Source organism: Lepisma saccharinum, chromosome 25 (genome assembly GCF_977018435.1).
Source record: "Lepisma saccharinum chromosome 25, izLepSacc3.1, whole genome shotgun sequence".
NCBI classification, from domain to species: domain Eukaryota; kingdom Metazoa; phylum Arthropoda; class Insecta; order Zygentoma; family Lepismatidae; genus Lepisma; species Lepisma saccharinum.
Window position 1 is genome coordinate 32740516 of NC_139253.1, and position 22538 is coordinate 32763053.

Consider the following 22538-nt stretch of genomic DNA (forward strand, 5'->3'; position numbering starts at 1 on the left):
TTTCTTTACTACAGAAAGGATGTTTAAGAGGTGATGAACTAATGATGATTCAAATTGAGAATGGGCAGTAAGAACGTAGTCGACAGAAGGTGCGAAGTTAAAAAAAAGCTGTTGAGACCTAAAAAAAGGCTAAAAAAAGACCAATAAGCAAAAAAACCGAAGATCTCCATTTTAGAGGAATGGACATGTTTCAAACAAAAGGAAGTAAACCGCCCGAAGGAACCGACCAACATCTTTCATCTCTTCTGCATTTTCCGGTTAGAGGGTGCGTGGAAAACACCCTCAAATTTGCCCTTTCTCAGCACCGACACAAGGGGTTTGCGATGCCTCTATTATCGCGAGGAATTTTTATGACAGGAAATGGTAGAAAGTTGTGTTCACAGATGAAGCTAACGTGCCGCCTTTCGTTGTCGGCGATTTTCCACAATCGGCGATTTTCCACAATCTTTCAAGTCGAATGCTACCAATAACAAATCAATTTGCCTTCTGCTGGTGTTCGGTGTACAGTTATCAATAGAGGTGGGCACGCGTCCTGCACCATAATGAAAAAATGCATTACGTATGTGAAATATATTTGGTGAATTAGACAGCATGTAATGTAGTAAAAGTAATAAAATACTTTCCTAGCACAATTGAGTAGCATTTGACATAATTTCACAGTTCAAACAGCACTTTTCACGGCTGTTCAACTAAAGATGAGCAGGAAACGTGTTTTTGAGCTGGCCGTTGGAGGTTCCATAGCAATAGTTTATTAAGGAATTCTCCCGAGAAATCAATAGGCCTGGCAACGCTGACGTGAGCCGGCTGAATGTTCCTTCCCCCATGCCCTTTCCCGCACTCGCCGGCGCGATGTGCTTCTGCGCAGGTTTTTTTTGCTTGTGGTTCCACTATAATATACCATGAAAAATCTTCACAGTATGCATTTTTTACTATTTGACAGTACAGGATTTGAGTGGGAAGTCAAGAGAGCAAAGAAGGATATAAAAAAAACCCTGAATGAAGCATTCTTGCCTTCAATAAAATACAATACATCTCTTTTCTCTTTACAACTGCTTGTATTTTCCCTCCTCCATCTTTATCCAAAACTTTCTGCGCCCCCTTCTTTATTCTTCTCATTTCCTCAGTTTTGAAACCGTAGAATATAAATATGTGGGGATTCCATACGTAAAAGGTGTATCAGAAAAGGTTGACAAAATCCTAAAAGACTTCAGATTAAAAGGAGGAATGAGAGCACTCCGAAACATCAAGAAGTATTTCACAGAATACAAAATGTATGGAAAAGGGCGTAAAGGAGATCGGGAACAGAAGGGCGTATATAGGATAACATGCACGTGTAATAAAGCATACATAGGACAAACAGGTAGGAATATGGGAATACGCTGGGATGAACATGATAAGGACATAAAAGAACTTGAACCGAAAATTGGGTTATTTGAGCATGTTATAGAACTGAAACATAAAATTAGAAATAGGGAAGTTGTAAAGAGAGTTCACAAACAACGTGATAGGAACGTTCACGAGGCAGCTCACATTTGTCTAGATAGAGGGAACAAATTAAATAGAGAGGATGGTAAATTGGATGAAACATGGATCAAAATGTTTAAAAGATGTGGAAAAAAACAACAACAAGTATGTGAAGTTCCTTGTTACGCCAGAAGTGGCTCACACTGACCAGAAGGTGGAAGAGTTTACATTGGAAGGAACGTGACACACGTCTGCATTTGCGGTCATTCAGCCATTTGGGTGGTATGGGAATTCAGCTCCACTTTTGGCATTACCAAGTCATCTATAGTTTTTAAGTCATGTAAATTTACGCTTTTAATCTAATCCTTTTTATCCAAGCCTAGATTGCATTTTAACATGACGAAGTATTTTGTGTGCTGATAACAGTTACCTGAAGAAGCGGAGCATAGCTCCGAGAAACGTCGTATATAGGAGTTTTTAATGATACTCACGTGTTTATTTATTTTCATTAAATATAAATAGTGAGTAAACGCACAATCCCAATGTGTGTGAGGGTGTGAAGGATTTCCTGAACAAGAGGAATATTTTGTGGAACGAAGGAAATTGGCAGAAGATCATGGCACGATGGCAAGCCTCTCTAAAACCTCGACAACAATCGGTAGAAGAGAATCGGAATAAGTAAGGAAAGAACTACTAAAATTCCCAACAAAAATTTACCTTTTAGAGCAGAGTAAACAAGACATAAAAAACCTTCATAGGTAATTTCTCTCTGACTACACATTTGATTCATCAACTTTTGTGCAAAGGCTGAGTTTCTCCTTGCCCCAACCCTCACTGCTAGTGCATTTTTTAAATACTGGCAAATACTGGATCAAGATGTAAAGAACTAACATCTAGTACTGGATCACGATGTAAAGAACTAACATTTTCAAGTCAATAGCAGCTTTTACACAATAGTGTGGCACTCTGTGGCAAAGCAAGTGGTTGATTTTTGATCTCACTACAGAGTTCTCAGCCTAGAGATGTATGTTCCTTGCGAGTGTCCCATCATCAATTCCACTATATCATCACTCATCTTCATCATTATACCAAAGTATCACAAATGTGATGCTAAATAATAAATATAGTTTCAAGAAACAACCTTTCCCATAGGATTCAGCAAACACAAACCTTTGGCATGCAAGACATTGTCAAACTACAGGGATTCTATAATATTTGCAAAGGAAATTGCTCACCGTAGAAGTGTATGTAAACACGCACAAAAATTTCAATATCCTTTTAAATATAATTTTTATTTCTGTCAATTCAACAGCTTAAACCCTGCTTTCAACAAATATGGTAAATACAAGGCTTGATTTTTAATGTGAAACTTGGACAATACAAGGCTTGATTTTTAATGTGAAACTTGGACAATCATTTTAATAACACACACACGTACTAGGATTCAGAAATTATCACTGTATATTTTGAACAGTATATTAAGAGTGCAACAACAGTAAGACAGTGAATTTCACATTGTAGTAATATTTAATGTATTAAATGGGGTCTGAAACACAGCTGGAGTAATATCTTACCTATTTAAGCCTGTATGCACTTTAACAAATTTATTTTATAATTCATTGTAATGAAGTTTTGTCAAACATAATAGGCTAGTTTAGAAAAACTTGATAAGATGCTGATGTGAGTTTCTTTTTCCTCTTACTGAATATAACCCACATCTTATAACTGCTGCTTTATTTTTACAAAAGCTTCATTTCCTCAAATATTGCAAATAATTATGTATAGTAGTAGTATAATTATGAACTTTGCTCTTGAACAATACATTTCCATTGGTTTTGCGCATACCTATTCCTTACTGCACATCTAAGATTTTTCTTAGTTTGGCTCAAGTTCACATTTTATAATTCAGATAAATACAAATGTATTTACTAAAGAAATCATATTCTACATGTCTTTAAGGATAAACTGAACAGGTTTACTGACTATGTCAACAAATCTTTTTTGCAAAATGGTTGCTTCATTCCAAATGATTATACACAAGTAAGCTATGTATATCATACTTGGTGTAGCAATTATAATTATGCTCCTACATGCTTACAATCATAATATACATACACATTTCAGTGTATTAGGTCTGGTTGCTTCCTATTTTAAACAGCAGCAACTTACAAACTCCTCATTTGCACAAGTTAATTTCTGACAAAATAATAATTTCTGCTAGTTCCAGCAATGTAAAAATCATTATACAATTGAAACTTAAACCTATCTTCTCCCTTTCAAGGCTCGTATCTCTGCTACATTTAAGTTGTGGTCAACAATGTGATGGCATTTTAAAAAAAAACTCTCCAATGATCTTTTGAAGTTAAGACATGAAAGAACTCATATTGTGTGTGGAGTATTGAAATAAGTTATGATGTAGAAAAAACTGTTATGGACAATATTTACAACTTCTCAAACTACTAATAACAAGTACATGGAGGCAATAATAAGAAATGTGGAAAGGGAATGGAACTAAATTGAATTTTTCCCTTGGTGGGATAAATTGAGTAAACACATCACATTCATAGTCCTTTAAAGTCTAGGGCCAAGCATATTTTCATTGGGTGACACATGGTCAGCAACTCAAGTCCCATCGCTGGTATAGTAAAAACCATTACTATATTACTCCAGATAAATATCCACTAAACATCCCTCAAAATGGCAACAAGGAAGGTGTAAATAAATACCAATAACCATTTATTGTACTAGATTCCTACATGATCTTGCAGATCATGATATTTTTTCCCTAGAGTATTTGTGGGTACCTATTGATAATGTTCACTATATCGAAGTAAAGTACAGTATGTCCACAACAAATTATAGATTTCTTGCTTCTCCTATAATTTTTGTTTGTTTAAAATCCATTTTTAGTGGACTATTGCAAAGACTGGCCATGTTTTCTCTCTTGTAACACTGTTAGGTTAGTATGGTACATTATGATGTATTGAAGATGCTTTAACAAAGCCTGAAATTGAATGTGGCAATTTTGTCTGGGAATAACCTGGGAACCAATGTAGATCATGACTGATCTCACTGAAATTTGCATCTCTTGTTTTCTTGCAAACCTTTTACAGATCCATTATTTCCATAAAAATCAAGCCATGTATTTACAAGTACGACCAACAGAATGCAGAAACTTACCTCATCTGGCTGCTCAATCTTCACAACTCTTGGAACAGCATCTTTTCTAGTTCTCTTGGCCACAGGTTCTTCCTTTTTCTTTGCTGGAGCGACTTCTTGGGCACGAACTGATGCTGCTTCGGTTGATTTTGAAGCCTGAGCTTTCTTTGTGGTTGTGGTGGTAGCAGTTGAGGCCTCACTTGAATTAGGCCAATCGTCATTTTCATTATCTGACAAAACTTGATTTGGGTCCACACTAATCACGATTGGTCCAGATTCATTTAGATTGTCTTTCTGTTGTCCATCATGGTACTTTTTGTAAACCTCACTCTTTAAATAAATAATCCGAACTTCAAGATCATTAATGTCACAGAGTAATTTATAACACTTCTTGCAAATGACATGGCTATGAACTGATTCCTGACCAAGTTCAAAACCCAAAATGTCTGTAAGGGTGTCTGCAAGAACTTTGTTTGCTGAAGTGCCGACATTAACTTCAAATATATTTATAGTCCCTCTACCAGATGTTCCTAGTGAGGAGCAGCAAATAAAACACTTTGTGTTCCTAGGACCATGATGGTGTTCCTGTTTTATAACTACTTCCGCCATAGTTAAGAGATCTGCAATTAGAAAACAAGGATAGGATCATGTAATGAGAGATATAATACTCAGATTAAAAGTTTTATCAATTTCAGAAATTAACAAATAACACGGAAGAGTACCAAAGACCACAAAAGTTGGATCAAATTATCATCATTTGATTTTTTTTACAAGACAATAACTTTATCACTGGATTTGATAAAGCCAAAAAAGAAAAAACAAGATTGAATACTTAAGGCTGGTTAGACCTTTGGTCAATGCCAGAGCAGCTTTTTTCGAATTTTCATCTTGTGAAAAATCGTTATGATATTCCAAAATATGAAAAATTACATCTGCTTTAGAATTCCTTCTAGAACATTCATGTGAATCTTCATGTGGTTTGCTTTCGCTGTTGTCTAGATATTATCAATAGTTTAATAGACTTACACAGCCGTGAAACTATTGATATCATCTAGACAACAGCAAAAGCAAACCATACAAAGATTCACATCAATGTCCTAGAAGGAATTTCAAATTTTGTAAATATCTTAACTATTTTTTCGCAAGGAGATGAAAATTTATAATAAAAAAAAAAAAAGCTGTCCTGGCATGAGCCCAGGGTATGTTGTGCAAAAAGTAAATAAGTGTGGGCAGTTACACTAGTGCCGAGATATTCTGGAATTCATTGCGGACTTTCACCTAAAACCAGGGTGGATAAAAATCATGATTTTTATTTTTTTAAATCATTTTTCATGATTTTTAAAATTTAAATCCATTTGTTTTATTTTTTTTAAAAAAAAACATTCTTAAAATTGCTGGTATGTTTTTTGGCACCATACATAGAGATATGTTTTTTTATAGAAATACCTTTTATAGTAAACGACGACTGTAAAATATTTGAAAATTTTTGATTAAAGCAAAAAAATAATAATTGATTTTTATGTAAGTGTACATTTTGCAGTTTCTGATACTGTACATATGAACCTATTATGGAAATGTTTATTGAGTGCGTTAATGAAACTATAATACATAAGCACAAAAAGTGGTACTTAGAATGTGTTACCTGGTATTCTGAGGTAGAAGGTGATATATTAATGAACATTATATATAGCAAGATCATTCATGGGGAAAGTGGCATTTACACCTATGCCTGCCTCAGTCCAAGAAGAAAGGAATTGGGAAAAACCAAGGAAACATCAGAATAGCCAGCCCAAGTGGGAGTTCATGAACTCACAAACCTCATCTCCAAGCATACTGTTGTGTCTTAACACACAACTATAAATGATTCTTTTAGTGATTCTCTGTAATGTTAAGACCCAATTTTGTGGTTGTTAAAAAATGGTCACCTATTCTAATTAGAATTGCAAAAAAGCAGACTTTTCTGGAAAAAAACAAAAAAAAAACAGGAAATTTCAGCTAACCTATTTCACTTGAAGTTTACTGTTATGAGTTTACAGTTTGTAGAATATTTTACAACTAGCTAAAAAAATGCACATGATGTAGCAGTCAAAAGACAGATATTGTCCAATCCCAGAGGACACACATTGCATTGTGGTTCAGATACAATTTTAACCCTAGCTTACAATGGGAGGGGGGGCTCGCAGGCCCACTGCCTCTATAGATCCACCAACCAATCTGAAACCCTGGTTCTGGAGCAGTGGCGCTAGTGTCGCTAGTTAAAGTTATGGGGAAGCTAGTAATTCTCATATTTTCTGAGGTTTCAGAAAGCTTAGTGGATCTATATTTATTAGATTTTTCAACTGTTTGAAAATAAATTACATTCTTCCCTAGGTTGTTCCCAATATTTCTTCGTAACTTTTGTTCATAAAAACATACATGTAATGTAATTAGGAGGCAAAATGCACTTGCTGGGCATATCAGGCACCATCTTTGAATGCATCTCAATCGAGACACTCATGCCAGTGACAGCGTACAATTGGTTGGTAATGGTGGTAATAATTATATTTAATAAACAACTGCACCTCTACAAAATAGCACTAATAAAAAAGTATTATGGATTTTGTGAGTTTTAGTGAATGACAAAATATAGGCTATGTGAGACACTCATGCAATAATTGGTTATTATATTGTTAATGATAACATTTTTTGTAATTATAATAATTAATAACACATCAGAAAAGGAAGCATTAATTCAATAATAAAATTGTTTCTTAATTTCAATGATAAAAAAAAAAATTATGGGCCTGTGACCCGTTGCCCCCTGGCATACAAGTTTCTTGTATGGCACGGGTAAGCAAAGGTTAAAACTAAACGAGTAGTCCTGATGAGCACACCTGACCATGAAGGGCCAGTTTTTCAATGTCTGGTTAACTTTTTGGTCAGCCAACTACCAGTTGGGAGTTCACATCCAGTCTTAACCAACACCGAATTTTTCAATGTAAAAATAACCAAAGGTTTGTTGACCATAAGTTGGGTACGTAACAATTGCGAGTTTGCAATGCTGAGCGAGAAATTCGATCCCACTGCAATCTAGGTGTGAAAATTCAAATCAAATTTCGCCTGGTGTGAAAAGGTAGAACTACAATAACGCACATGTGGTTGTTAAAATTCATTGTTTACATTGAAAATACAGAACCTAACCTGCTACGTATTTTGTTCCTACAAATAAATACACATGAGAAAGCACTTACTGCACATTTGGCTTTTTTCCGGAAACATATTGACTTTACAAAACACAAAATGGTAATAAGGTATAAATATACATTTTTTTTACGGAAAGAGAGATCAAATACAAATAACTAGCTATGTAATAAGAAAAAGTACGTTGACATTTGCACGTATATTGATTAAAAGTTTATTCCCGGTTTGCACACGTAGCTTACCAGGGAGAACTTCCCATCACAGAGAAGTTAAATATTTTCATTGAACATTCAAACTTTGCAGTCAACTTTTACACAGTATCTCTACCCGACGATATTCAAACCAACAATTTTAAGATTGAACAAAATAAAACAAAGAATCGATGTCCAAATAGTGATAAATGAACTATATACAGGGTGTTTCGTAAGTTCGTTTACAACGGTTGGGAGGTGATTGTACAAGTGAAAATAAGGTGGAAAGTTCATGTAACAAAATTCCGGAAACGGCTTTGTTGCTGAGTTATTGAAGTTTGAAAACGTGGGAAAATGATTTTCCGAAGTGAATAATGGCAAAACGGGTGGAGAGAAGTCGTCGGTGTTGGGTGGTCCACTAAGAAATTGGGTATGCTCTTGTCAAAAAATCACGCGGCAATGTTGTGCAATGTCGGCGCAAGGGATTCCCAATAGGATGCGAACGAAGATGTTGACGGGAGTGGGGTGGGTGTGCGTTCTGCGTGAGCTGGTATCGATGAAAATTGGCATGTTGAATGGCACCAAAAAACAAAGAAAATTTCCTGAGCGAAGGGCACCATGACGAAAAAACAAAAAAAAAATGAACTGTCATAGGTTGCATACCCTGAAGGGCACACAGTATGCTTAATGGAGATGTGAAGGGAACCTCATCACAGACGGTTTTCAAAGTGTCCACCATGTACTTCCAAGCAGAGGCGACAACGGCGAATCAAGGATTGTCTAGTGCGAGCTAACAACCCCGGCGTTTCTGCTATCGATGCTGCAGCTACATTGATACGAGCAACGAGGTCCTCGGCTGACACAACAGGTGTTTTGTAAACGGGGCGTTTCATCTCTCCCCAGAGGAAGAAATCCAGGGGCGTAATATCAGGCGATCGAGGTGGTCATGGCACATGCCCTCCCCTGCCAATGCACTGGTTGTGGAATACGGTATTGAGGAAATGGCGCACATTCCGATCAAAATGTGGGGGTGCACCATCATGTTGAAACCACAGTCTTTGTCTAAGTGCCAAGGGCACGTCCTCTAGTAGTTCAGGCAAAACCTCACTGAGAAATGCTTGATAAGTGGGTCCACATAGGCGAACAGGGAGAATCTACAGTCCAATCAAATGAAAATGCAGATCCCGCACCACACATTCACTGCAAATCTGTGCTGATGTTAAATTTCATGTATACTTTACCCTATCATGGTAATCCTTTTTCAGACATCTTATTTATAAATAAATTATAATAGTGGGCTAATAATATTATTTATGGGACTTTTATTTTTATGATTAATAAGTAGAACCAATTTATTAAATAATATAAAATACTTCAGAATTGCTTTTAATTTTATCCAATTTCTTTTAAGTGTTTGTAGTCTAACTTAAAGTAATTGACTTACTTAATATGTCATTTTAATGCTTATTGAATTTAGAGTGCATGTGGATTTTCATGTTCCCACACATGACGGTTTTTACTATTGAACACACCAGTTTTCGTGAAGATAGCCTCATCAGTCCATAGTACCATATTCTGAAAATTGGTGATAGTTTCAATTTGATGAACAAACCATTGGCAAAAGTCCTCCCACGGGCCAAAGTCCCGAGGTAAAAGTTCTTCCACTTTCTTCAATTTGTACGGGTGCATCCCCTCTTCTGCCAGGACTCGCCACACATTCACATGGGAAATGTTTCGTTCGTGGGCTAGTGCACCCGTACTGGTGCCTGGATGATCCATCACTGCAGTTAGCACATCTTCCACAACCCGTCGTGTTCGCACACTTCGCGGTCATCCAACTTCTGGACGAGGTGGCAACACTGATTCTGTTTCCCGAAGTTGAGTGTTTACAGTTTGAAATAAGGTGTGCGATGGTAACACCCTATTTGGAAAACGTGCCCCATACAGACGCCTTGCAGCACGGCTATTACCTCCAGCCTCCCCATAAATCAGATGCATGTACGCCAGGTCTTGGGACGTGTATGCAGCCATCCCTTACACCGGGCTACAAGTGTTTATGGCCGTTAACACTAGTACACGTAACACTGCTAGGTCAAATGTTTGCCCACCACTACTGTCCACGAACCTCATGTCTTTCCATTCAACCGTGAATGTTTAACAACCTGCTGCTGGCACAGCACCTGAAGCACGAATGGCACAGACACCTGCGCTCCTTCATGAGGAAACCATACACTGTTGGTGCCCCTAGCGGGAAATGTGGTACTTAACGTCAGATCACATGGACACCCATCTGCCCTTCAGGGTATGCAACCTATGACAGTTCATTTTTTTCGTTTTTACGTCATGGTGCCCTTCGCTCAGGAAATTTTCTTTGTTTTTTGCTGCCATTCAACACATGCCAATTTTCGTCGATACCAGCTCACGCAGAACGCACACCCACCCCACTCCCGTCAACATCTTCGTTCGAGTCCTTTGAGGAAACCCTTGCACCGACATTGCACACCATTGACGCGTGATTTTTTGACAAGAGCGTACCCAATTTCTTAGTGGACTGCCCAACACCGACGACTTCTCTCCACCAGTTTTGCCATTATTCACTTCGGAAAATCATTTTCCCACGTTTTCAAACATCAATAACTCAGCAACAAAGCAGTTTCCAGAATTTCGTTACATGAACTTTCCACCTTATTTTCACTCGTACAATCACCTCCCAAGCATTGTAAATGAACTTACGGAACACCCAGTATAAACGGTCAGCAGCAAGACTTGAACTCGCGACATAAAATGGAACCCCCACTGCAAGATATCGCCTTCATCCACTACACCAACTTGGCACTTCAAAATCGACTTCACGGTAGAACAGATGGCTCCGGAGCGTGTACACAAATCAAAGTCTGGCACCATTTCCTTTGTTTTACCTGCTGCTACGCACTTCATTTTAACTCTGCCAAGCACAACAACTTTATTTTTGCACCAATGTAACTTTTAATTGAATTATTTCTCCTTCAATGTGCCTGAGAAATCGTCTGGTGAAGATCGATCTTCTGATGAGGCAGCCATGTTTGTTCAAAACTACCAGTCATCTCGCTGATATCCGGATGAAGTACGGATCAAGTTCAGAGCCACTTACCCTCCAGTTTAGGAGCTGACTGCTGATGAAAAAAACCAAAATCACAGTAACCCCTGGTTCTTTGCCCACCCAGATCTTCGACCACACACTGAAAAACTGGCCCTAAATAGAGTTATGCAGATGTACATGTATTATGTGAATTTGTGCATATATCCTGTTTTAACAGCTTTGAGTTGGAAGCAACATGTGGTTCTTGGAAACCAACTCTTAGAAGTAAATGAAACCTTTCGAACCGAAAGCGACATAAGGTGCAAGTGTCGCTTGGCCTGTACAGTTTTCTCAGTGGACTTTCAGACCGAAGCAACAAGTGACATGTGTTACTTGAACAGACTCTGAGTAATCCATTCAACCTTTTGAACCGAAGTGCGACAACAAGCTAAACATGTCACTTGCATGTTGCTCCGACTATACTGTTTTCTCAATGGCGTGCATCGTGCTGCTTCGGTCTGTTATTCTTCCATGCATGGTGAATGTTTTGCTTTATACTAAAGGAGACAGTGTTGCTTGTCATCTGTGACTTCAGTATGAAAGCTCCTTCAGTGGCGTGTATCATGTCGCCTCGGTCTTGTATGTGCATGCGTGGTGCATGCTTGCTTAGACTGAAGATGCCCCTTGTCATTTCAATGTGACACCCCCACTGTCATGTGTTGCTTTGGTCTGATATTCTCTATTCAGAGAATAAGATTTAATTTAGCCTGTAAATCACAGAAGAAATTACAAGTACGTTTTTTTTTTACAGAAGGTTCCTTTCATAATTATGAATGGGTCTCTGGAGTGGAATCAAGTAATGCTGTTGCCTTATAATAAGAAGGGGTCTGAGGTTCAATCCTCAGTAGAGGCAGAGTGCTTCGGATCTCATTTCAAATTGTAGGTCCAGTCCAGATTTCTTAAAAGATATTTTTTGTCATTTGCAGCCAATCTTATTTGTCTTTCAACAGTCGGGCCTGAAAAAAGGTCCGTTGCACCCAGGGGTTGACGACAAATTTAAATATAATTTTATATTTGACAGCAAGTCTACACATAATTGAACTATGATTATACCATAGTTGATATATTAATATTAATTAAGGGTGCATATTAATTTCCATATAAACTTATGTTCATACTACATAGATATATCTAATAAGCCTACCGAAGTATGAAAATAACACTTGCAAAGAACGGCCCATTCTAAAAAGCCAGCTTTTTGAAAACACTTGTTTATGTCCAGCTATGAATTTCATATTGTAAATTGTATTTTATATTTAGAAATGAGTGTATTTACAGTAGGGATACAGTAGAGATAAATGAAAACCATGGAACAGAATAAATACTGCCAACTCTCGTATTTTCATTGATTTCACACACTTTTGTGAAAAAGCTGCGGGGAAAAAACTTTTCTCCCCAACCCCTTCCAACTCTAATTCTAATACATGTTTTACAACTTTATTGGCCACTAGTGCCTTGCAACAACATGCTGGGGCTTTGACACATTAGGGAAAGGCTCAATTGTACCGTGCGTCCATTTCGATCTGCAGCCGAGAGATCGGGAGAAGCGTGGCGGGCGGCACTGACGGAGATGCCGACATTTGCGGCCTGAAATGCCCGCTTATTTTTATGGACATATGCAGACATTTATATAAATATTGCAAAACGAGCACTAACTTGTGTTATAAGAGTATGGTTTTAATTTTAGTAGGTTAGTGACTGTATGTGCCGATGATTTTGACACGCCCACCTCTTGTGAAACACGGCATAGAGGTTTGTTTTGAGAACGTTCTAACGCTGCACCAATATCATCGAGTTTTGCTTCGGTTAGAATCCGTCGTTTTTGCTTAGGTGTTTTAAAATTTAACGATACAGTTTCTCGTAATTTAAGGACAAGATGTCTAACCGTATCTCTGTGTGGAGTTGAAACGCATGGGAATTTCTGTACAAATTACCTACACACGTCTCGACACGAGTTTGTTTTCACGTAGGTACGTGTCATACATAAAAAAATCTTTGTTCTAACGTGAATCTTGCGGCTGGCATTCCAATCGTCTCACTGACACGTCACACATACACACTACAATAACACAAACAAGTAACTGCAAGTAACCAAGAATAACACTCTTGCGCACAGTACGAAATTAACACGCTCTTGGTTTACATTGCTCGCCACTATATTTACAACTCTGTCTTCATCTAGTCGCGAAGAAACAAAAAACTCAAGCTCGGAGATTTCGGATTGCAAGGAAGCTCACGAACACTATTGACTTTTAACGGTTTCTTCTACAGCGTAATCTTGATACAGTGTTGCACATTCAAAACCTCCAAACGATCCCCATCGGCACAAAACTCTTTCAAGGATATAAACTTAAGCAGGACGTTACTGGTCAAAACTATGATTAAAATGTTTTATTATCTGTGGCTCTTAACATCGTTTCTAAAGCGTATTTTTTTGTGTATATAAGAGCAGAACTTGGATGAATTACAGAAGAACTTTTGCGTGTTATAACACAGGTTAGTGCTCGTTTTGCAATATTTATATAAATGTCTGCATATGTCTATAAAAATAAGCGGGCATTACAGGCCGCAAATGTCGGCATCTTCGTCAGCGCCGCCCACCACGCTTCTCCCGATCTCTCGGCTGCAGATCGAAATGAACGCACGGTATAATGTTCAACTTGACCTGGATATCACCCGTGCTACACCATTTGAAAAATCCACCTTTTTCCCAGCAATTTTTCAATTTTGGGAGTTATCTTCAGCTCTGTGATAAGTAGACCTCGGATTTTAGGTTTTTAACCTATTTTGCTTGTTAGAACCTATTTTAAGTTTAAGTGCCTAATTCAAGCCTTTTTTTAATATATATTTTTAAAGGTTTTACAGGATTTTTATGTCTCTCAGAGGCATTGGCTCTGTTTGGTCACAAAAAAAATTAATGACGAACATGTTTGAAACATACTCTGTCGATTTCCCTACCTCCGAAGTGCATGGTGATTTTTCAAAGCTCTAAACAAAGCAAAATGTCTGGTGCCACAGTTACCTGTACAATCCAAAGTGGTTTGATCTGTGTGGTTTTGCGCACTTTCGCGTCACTTTGGTGCTTTGTGGCATTCACGCCTTGCAAACTAACATTTTAGCATTCAAGTTTGCACCACTGACTATGTTTTTGTTGAAAGATTATTTTCGGCATGTTAGGTGATCCTTACAGGCAGAATTGCAGATTTTGACTGTGGATAACATAAAAAGGGGTTGTTGTCTAACTATACGGCGAAGAGTGGATTTTAATAGCAAATTTCCCATACATACATGGTAAGTTCTGCTGTCGCCGTAGTGTTAGGCAACACACATAATGTTATGCAAGATAGTGCATATTTCAGGATATAGGTGTCACATTTTCATTGCTGATGGCTACACCTAATCAGTATTTTTCAGGAACTTTGAACTATTTTAAGTTCTCTTGAACCTACTTCAAGATTTTTCAAGCCTAACTTTAGATTATTAGGACCTATTTTAGAATTTTTAGAACCTATTTTAGGATTTTTAGAGCCCACTTTAGGAACCTAAAAATGCAAGGTCTAGCGATAAGCTATACAGGTGTGTGTGTCTTCGAGCCCAAAGCAGAGTTAGAGAAAAATTAATGCAAACTTCCTGGGAGGCATATTTGGGATTTTTAATTTGCTAAGGTAAACAAGCTGTGGAAAATTTGTTATTATGAGTGTGTTCCTTGGGTCGAGGTTTGTTGGGTGTGTAAACATCACTGGAATGTGATAAATAGTTCCAAAGTTGAGTCGAAGTAAGCTCCGAGGGGCATTGCTCAGATGTGGGTCACATTTTCTGTTTTGCACCAGAAACCACTATTTCTTGGCGGACCCTATAATATTTTGAAAACATCCCTTCAAAACAGGGTTGAACGATGCCAAATTTTACTTAAATTCAACGCTATTCTCTGTTCTGGAGGGCCTGATACAAGGTGGCCCCACTCTAGGACCATAATAAAATTCAAGTATAATTCCACGTATTCAAGGGGAACTTTCCAATCACTCAAAATACGTCTACAAACACAAGCCACAAATGTTAAGGGATACACAAATCTATGAAAAATTGTTAATTGGATAATAATTTTAAACTCAAATTTACCTAATGAACTTGAAGAAATATTATCTTGCAATAATCCTCCATCTGTCGGCTAGATTTTTCTACAAAGGACACTAAGAAAGAAAACGGATTGAGAGAATTCTGTTTTATTTTTTACGCAGTTTTCTTTCCTTTCCTTCCGCGATAAAAATGAAAGCAAAACTGTTAAAAACTTGACTCAGGGCATTATAAATATGTATAAATTCAATGGGAATTGGATGAATAAAAGTTGCAATTTTTCACTTCAGCAGAGAAAAATTCACAGAATTCCAGGACTCAATAATTCACGCATAATTTGCAGTAACAACCCTGTGCTTGAACTGACAGAGAATGACCCTACAATTATAGAAGGAGCTTCCTGGTGGTTGGAATTGTTACAGTGTGTTTCGAAAGTCCCGCAACCCAAACTTTCAAAATTTATATCATGAAAACAGTAAGAGATATTTACACCCGCTTCCTTGCATTATAAAGTCTCATCCATTAAAATATTTTTCAATGCTTAACATTATCAATTTATTCCATACAGAAAATTAAATAAATTAATAACCGGTGGAAGGCAGCGTTAAAATTCTTTTTAGAAATGCACTTTTCAGTGAGAAAATTATGTAAGAAATTATCGAAGAGTCATAATTAGACGTTTAATGAGTGATGCCATGCCAATCTGTCATTTGCAACAAAAAATGATCATGTACAGCATTTGATGGATTTATGACTGGCCATTTTATGGGTTGAGTAAAAAAAGTGCCATTTTTGGCAAATACCTCTGTAGCTGGCAACACTAGCAGGTCGAAATTTTGTCACCAGACGCATGGAACATGTGCCTAAGTATTGCACATACATTTATGTGAAAAATCTTAAATCATGATTATGTACCGAAATTGGACTCTTGAGAGAATCCTAAGCTGCCCCTGGCTACCCTGAATTTTCTTTGCTCATGCTTGGCCACTACAGTGCCTGGCGTGCATTGTTAAAGAGTATTTTACTATCCATTCTTACACTCATGTGCAAGAGGTTTTCAAGGAAAAATATCCTGCCTATACTGTACCTTACAAGCAACTGTTTTACAACTAGAGCGTCAATTTCGAGAAACCGGAAGTGTATGTCACAAAACACGAAGAGGTCACCCATCGGTTTTAAACCCTGTCGCAGTGGGGGATGTGCGCACATGTCTGGAACAATCTCCAATTAAAAGCTTGAGGAAACTTGCACCCCAAGCGGACTTGTCACTTTCCAGTGGTCATAGGTATGGGTGTGCAGGACAGAATTTTTTGGGTCGGGACGGGAAAAATTTGCAATTTCCCGACAAAGTTGGGAAATTTTCCAAATTTTCCGAAGCTCTGGAAATCTACACGTCATTTTCACTTAAGTGATTGTTTTCGCATTTCTGGTACAAAAATGAACAATTTTCGATAAGTACCAGACATTTACAATGCAGAAAACGTCGAGAATTAACGACTTTTAAATGGAATTTTTTTTCCCGATCCCGCACACCCCAACTCAGGGATGTGAAGAAAACTACCCTAACATCATCATCGTGTTCACGCTGTTCAAGAACTGCAAAACCTTGATAAGGATATACGCTTGAATACTGCAGGTGGTTTCGATACCTCATCGAAGAAAATGGCATCATAATTCTTCATTTCGTTTTGTTTCACTGATGAAGCTTGGTTCCATTTAAATGGTTATGCTAACAGCCAAAACAGCAGAACATGGTCCGCTGAAAATCCTCATGCGTTCCACGAGGAACCGCTCAAATAAAAAAAAAATAGGAGTTTGGTGTACTGTGACACATGAGTATTGCATTTACTATTGTTGTCAGACTGTTTTTGTTTTGTTTTCAGACTTGACAACATTTGATTGATTGATTGATTTACTTTATTTTACTTTGCTTCTTGTGCCACTTTTGGCTAATTTGCAAAGATGGGGATGAGTGATGATATGATGAAAAGACACTCACAAGTATCCATACACAGAAAGTATTCAAATCCGAGATCCCTGGCGTCGTACCACAATGTGCTAACCACTCCGCCACTTGACAACAATCAACAATATTAAACACCAACAAATGATCCCACATATTGTTAAGAGTTCGTATTTACTGTTGAAGATCAAATCTCAGATGTTTTCAGCAAATTAACGATGTTTATAAAATATTTTAATTATTTTATTTGGATAAATTTAAATAACAAAATTTATTAACCTAGTGATAGGCTACATGATTAGTTTAGTGATATAATGGGAACACTTAATGTCCAAATTGTAATAATAATAAAAAAGTAGACGAGTAGCCGCATTTGGTCATTTTGTAACAAGATCCCGCCAGCTGTGTTGAAATGGCAGGGTTGCCAGATGCAGAGAAATTTACACTTAGTCAAATTTCGGCCCAAATTTATGATTTCGATTTTTCACGTATATGTATGGACAATACTGAGGCACATGTTGCGTGCGTCTGGTGACAAAATTTTGACCTGCTAGTGTTATTAGCTACGGAGATATGTGCCAAAAATGGCACTTTTTCACTCAACCCATAAAATAGCCAGTCAAAAATACATCAAATGCTGTACATGATCATTGTTTGTTGCAAATGAAAGATTGACATGGCATCACTCATTAGACGTCTAATTATGACTCTCCGATAATTTCTTACATAGTTTTCTCACTCAAAAGTGCATTTCTAAAAAAAAATTTAACTCTGCCTTCCGCCAGTTATTAATTTAATTTTCTGTATGGATTAAATTGATAATGTAAGCATTGAAAAATATCTCAATGGATGAGGCTTTATAATGCAAGAACCCCGGTGTAAATATCTCTTACGGTTTTCATGATATAAATTTTCAAAGTTTGGGTTGCGCAACTTTTGAAACACTCTATACTATGTAAACCAGAAGTGGAAACCCTGGCTTCAATTTACATACAAGTCTAGTATTCTGTGGGGGATCCCTCAAAAAGTCTAGGTTCGGTTATCCCTAGGGTGCGGGCGGATGTTTGCCTATTTTATTCTCTTGTAGTAAAACATACGGTTTAATGTTTAAAGTTTGTTTCATGTTGATTCTAGTCCGAAAATGCATTTCTATAGTGCCTAAAAGTGCCTATTCTGCATTTTTTTGTTACTTCAGCTTTTTACGCGACTGGCTCTCCCTACACTGAAGAATGTAAGCCTTTAATTATATTGAACTGACTGGTATTCGCCAGATTTGTGAGTCTCAAGGGATGTGAGACCTTTGGAAATACCAAATGTCGCTTAATCAGGATAAGCAAATTCTACAACCTGTTGGTGACTCATAACCACTGCACCAATTTTTTATCACCTGAAAGCTTGTGGGAGTCAATCAGTACAAATTTGCTTTTGTGTGTGTGCGTGTGTGTGAGAAAGTATGCAGTTATTTGTGGAGATATCATGTTCAATTGTTTAAAAATGCCAACACACAAAGCAGCCAGAAGTGTATAAATTTTTAAAAAAATGATTGCTGCAGAAGTTGTTTTACCACTGACTTGATTTTTGTTATTTATTGTCCCTTTTCTCCTCTTTTGGCCAATCCCAACGATGAGAATAAGTGATATGATGAAATTGATGAGGGGACGGACAGTCACAAAGAACACCCATGCACAGGTCAGGATTTGAATACGGGACCCCTGGCTTCGTAACCATGCTGTACTAACCACTCTGTCACAAAGGTTGGCCTCACTAATGGAAAAGTACTCTTCTGTCAATCTTGTATGAAGTATATACGTTTCACTGTTAAATTACTTTACTAAGAAATATTTCTTTCCCACTAATTGTTTATTATATTTTTGTTGTTGTCAAATTTATGTAGATATGTAGTTTATATAATGCCCTTGTTCAAAACTCTCAGCTGCTGACGTGATTTCAGACTCCTCTGAAAATGATTTTCTACCTCTCGTGTTATTCGGAAACAGGATAAATGGGGAACAATGCACACTGTGACAATCGATCATCTTACATTACCTCATTTCTGAAGACAACAATGCTAACTTATGAGAAAACCTTAGTTTAGTGGGTTTGTGTTGTTTGTAGAGAATTACACAAAGCAGTGCTTGAAGTTGCCTTGAATCAGTTTATTAAAATGCAATACCAGATTGGATATCAAAGGTATTTAGTAGATACATGAATTTCTGCTTGAATCTCTAAATTTAAGGTTACAATATTGACACGTTGTCTCCATTTCAATACACTACTACTCTTATACGAAGTATTATAGTGATTTTTTTTAAAAACTATAGCTTACACATGCCACCAATATCTTAGATCAACATTTTGCCATACATAGATGTTTTTTTTTTTGCATTTTTTTAAAGGTACTAAAAAAAAGTCTGTTTTGTGGTTTTGAGGAATGACATGACCTCAGCAGAAGTGGAATTTATACATTTCATCCTCCAACAATGAGAGTTAAAAAAAGATGAAATTTACAATATATCACAAAGTGAATGAAAAATCTAGCATGTAGCACGGTTATGTTCCTGCAATGAAGCAAAGTTGCATTAAAAATAGTTACTACTTCTTGCAGGGGAAAACAAAAATGTAGTGAAAAATTTTCAATTTTTATTAGCCTCTTGTTATTTTTGAGTTTATTAATGGGAGGAAAAGCATATAGATTATCGCATTTCTATCCTTATTAGCATGAATAGGTAAAACATATCGACAAGAAATGGCAATAAATACACACAAGTAAATTACAGTAACCCCCAATTTACGTAATACGCAACTTATGTAAATCCGCAGTTACGTAGCTTTCACAAGACTTTTCTTTTATTTATTTGAAAAGTGTCATTTCAGTTTGTTTTTATATTCTCATATATTTTTCATACTTTTATGGTTTATATCTGAGTAAATATGGCTGCATGATGTTTCATTTTATAAAATAATATTGTGTTTATAATATATATACATATAATAATAATAAATATTACAAAGTTACACTTAAGCAATTTACAAATTTGACTTACGTAAAATTCAAGTTATGTAAAGGTTTACGGAACGCATGAATTACATAACTCTGAGGTTACTGTACTAACTTATTTCCATGGATCTATTAATTTCTGTGACCCCTGCCACCATCCTCATGCCTCATGAGAACTTGTTGTCTGGGCAGGCTTCCAGTTCATGTTGTTTTCCTGCTAGCCACCAGGAGTAGTCAGTTTCTCTGCTGTGTTTGTTGCAACAGTTGGGTTTTTAGTTGCAACTATAGCTGAAGCCAAATGTGATATACCACCTCCTGCTATTGCAACCAAAACCCAGAGTGCGCAACAGATGAAGTGACGACGGTTCCGATTGTTTTATGATTTTTCTTAGCACAAAGACTAATTATCGTAGAATTTTGGAAATGATTGTCACACGAAATTTGAAACTTCCTTGAAGTAATGAGCACTGTTTGGACTCGAAAAAAGTTATTTATGTTAAAAAAAACAAAAAAAAAACAACTTGAAAATTACCTTACGCACTTCTAATGGATAAGATATTCTCAGTCGACAAGCGGCAGTAAATATCGTACAAGCGTTGGAATGAATGTAGAAGTAAATGGGAACCTTAGTAGAATGTATTTAGGGACTTTATTTTAATGCTAAGGGAACCAATCCTAACCACGAAAGCATATATTGAACAAAACCTTAAGTAATCGCTAAAACTCTGCAGTATGAGTAAAAAAAAGGAAAAACAAAATCGAACCATGTAAAAATTGCATTCGTAGCATGATAAAATCACAATAAAACAAAAGGAACTTGGGCCCTACTTTATATTGTTCAATTTTTTTTATCTCATACAATCTCATGAGAGGCTCTCTGCAGCGAAGTACAGTAAATGTCCACTTGGAAGCAGCACCTTACTCAGTTCGATGTTTGGAATGTGTAGCAGACAGAGAGATGTCAAAGGCAAGAAGATTGGCAGGAATCACATTACTACTGCCCAGAGTGCATTGTCACATTATGTGACACCATGTTTCAGAGTTTACCACACTGTGCCTATTTAATATCTAAGAATTTCAGAATCAGAACTGCAATTTGTAATATTTTAAAAACATATGTACACCATTTATTATGATAAAAATGTGTAACCTGCATTAGCCCGAGTATACGCAGGGTAATAAAATTTGTATATTATGTACACAAATATAAATAATGTTTATGAGTGGGTGAACTGAATTGTTTAAACTTTCATTTCATATGTACAATATTAACAGGCAGTACATTGTATTTTTTTTGTAAAAATAAGTTTTCTTACATTATGTTCAGAAAAATGAACATTTTTCATGCATGTGTATGCGTGTGTAGCCAGAGTTAACTCTGGATAATAAAACATGAGTTTCACATATATAAAGATATTCTATCTTCTTAGCTATTATTCAGGTAACATGTGTATTCTTAGTAACGAGCATACAATATAGAACAAAGAAACGTGATTTAAAAAATTAGGACATAATTTTGGAAATTAATTTGTAAGGCAAGCAGTTAAAAAAAATAAAGACTGTCCCAATCAAATATTTCAGACAGAAAATGTTCCTACACCCACTTGTTCCATGTTTTAGACCACACATTGAATACCATATTGGTATATAGTTTATTAAACACATTAACTTTTAAATACAATAGCCAGTACCTTTTATAAAATTTAAAAAGCAGTGTCCTCAGTGAAATGAGTCTTATCCACAGACATTTTTGCAGTCATAATCACCATATTGCAATTTTTATTATTAAACTGTACAGGGAGGGGAAGAAAACAGTGTTGTTGTGCCATCTAGTTGCAGGGTGAAGAATTGATACTAAAATGCACTCTTTTGGCAATAAAATTATCTTTGTCTTTCAAGATCACAGCATATAGGGGTTATCCACATAATACCCTTCAAACCTTGTGAAGTAGTCTAAGGATCAGGTGACATTAAACAAAGAACGGGCAGCCCCTATGAAGCATAGATACTTACATAAACTACTTCTCAAAATCGTCACTTCAGATAAATATACGGCCCAAGTTCCTTTGTTTTATTGTGATTTCATCATGCTATAGTGGAACCACGAGCAAAACAACCTGTGCAGACCCGCGACTCCTGTGCACCGTACCCCCGCAAGTAGGGGAGGGGGAGAGTGGACCATGCTTCCTTATGGCCCGAGGTGGAGGGAAGAAGGGAAAGCTGCACGGGGACTTTTCGTCCCAAGGTTGATCTATACGAATGCAATTTTAACATGGTTAGACTACGATTTACTTCTGTTAGCACATACTGCGGAGTTTTAGTGATTAGTTAAGATTTTGTTACAATAATATATGCTTCTGTGGTTAGGTTAGGTTTGGTTCTCTTAGCATA

At 36.8% G+C, this 22538-nt stretch overlaps 1 protein-coding gene across 8 annotated transcripts in view; it reads right to left on the reverse strand.

The window, feature by feature from the left end:
- LOC145978913 (uncharacterized) overlaps positions 1-22538 on the reverse strand; it is a 96724-nt gene that overhangs the window by 71945 nt on the left and 2241 nt on the right. For all 8 annotated transcript variants that reach the window (XM_083111879.1, XM_083111875.1, XM_083111881.1 and 5 more), the window contains exon 2: positions 4645-5243. In XM_083111879.1, coding sequence (XP_082968005.1) covers positions 4645-5243 — 599 coding nt within the window. The remainder of the gene's footprint in view (positions 1-4644; positions 5244-22538) is intronic.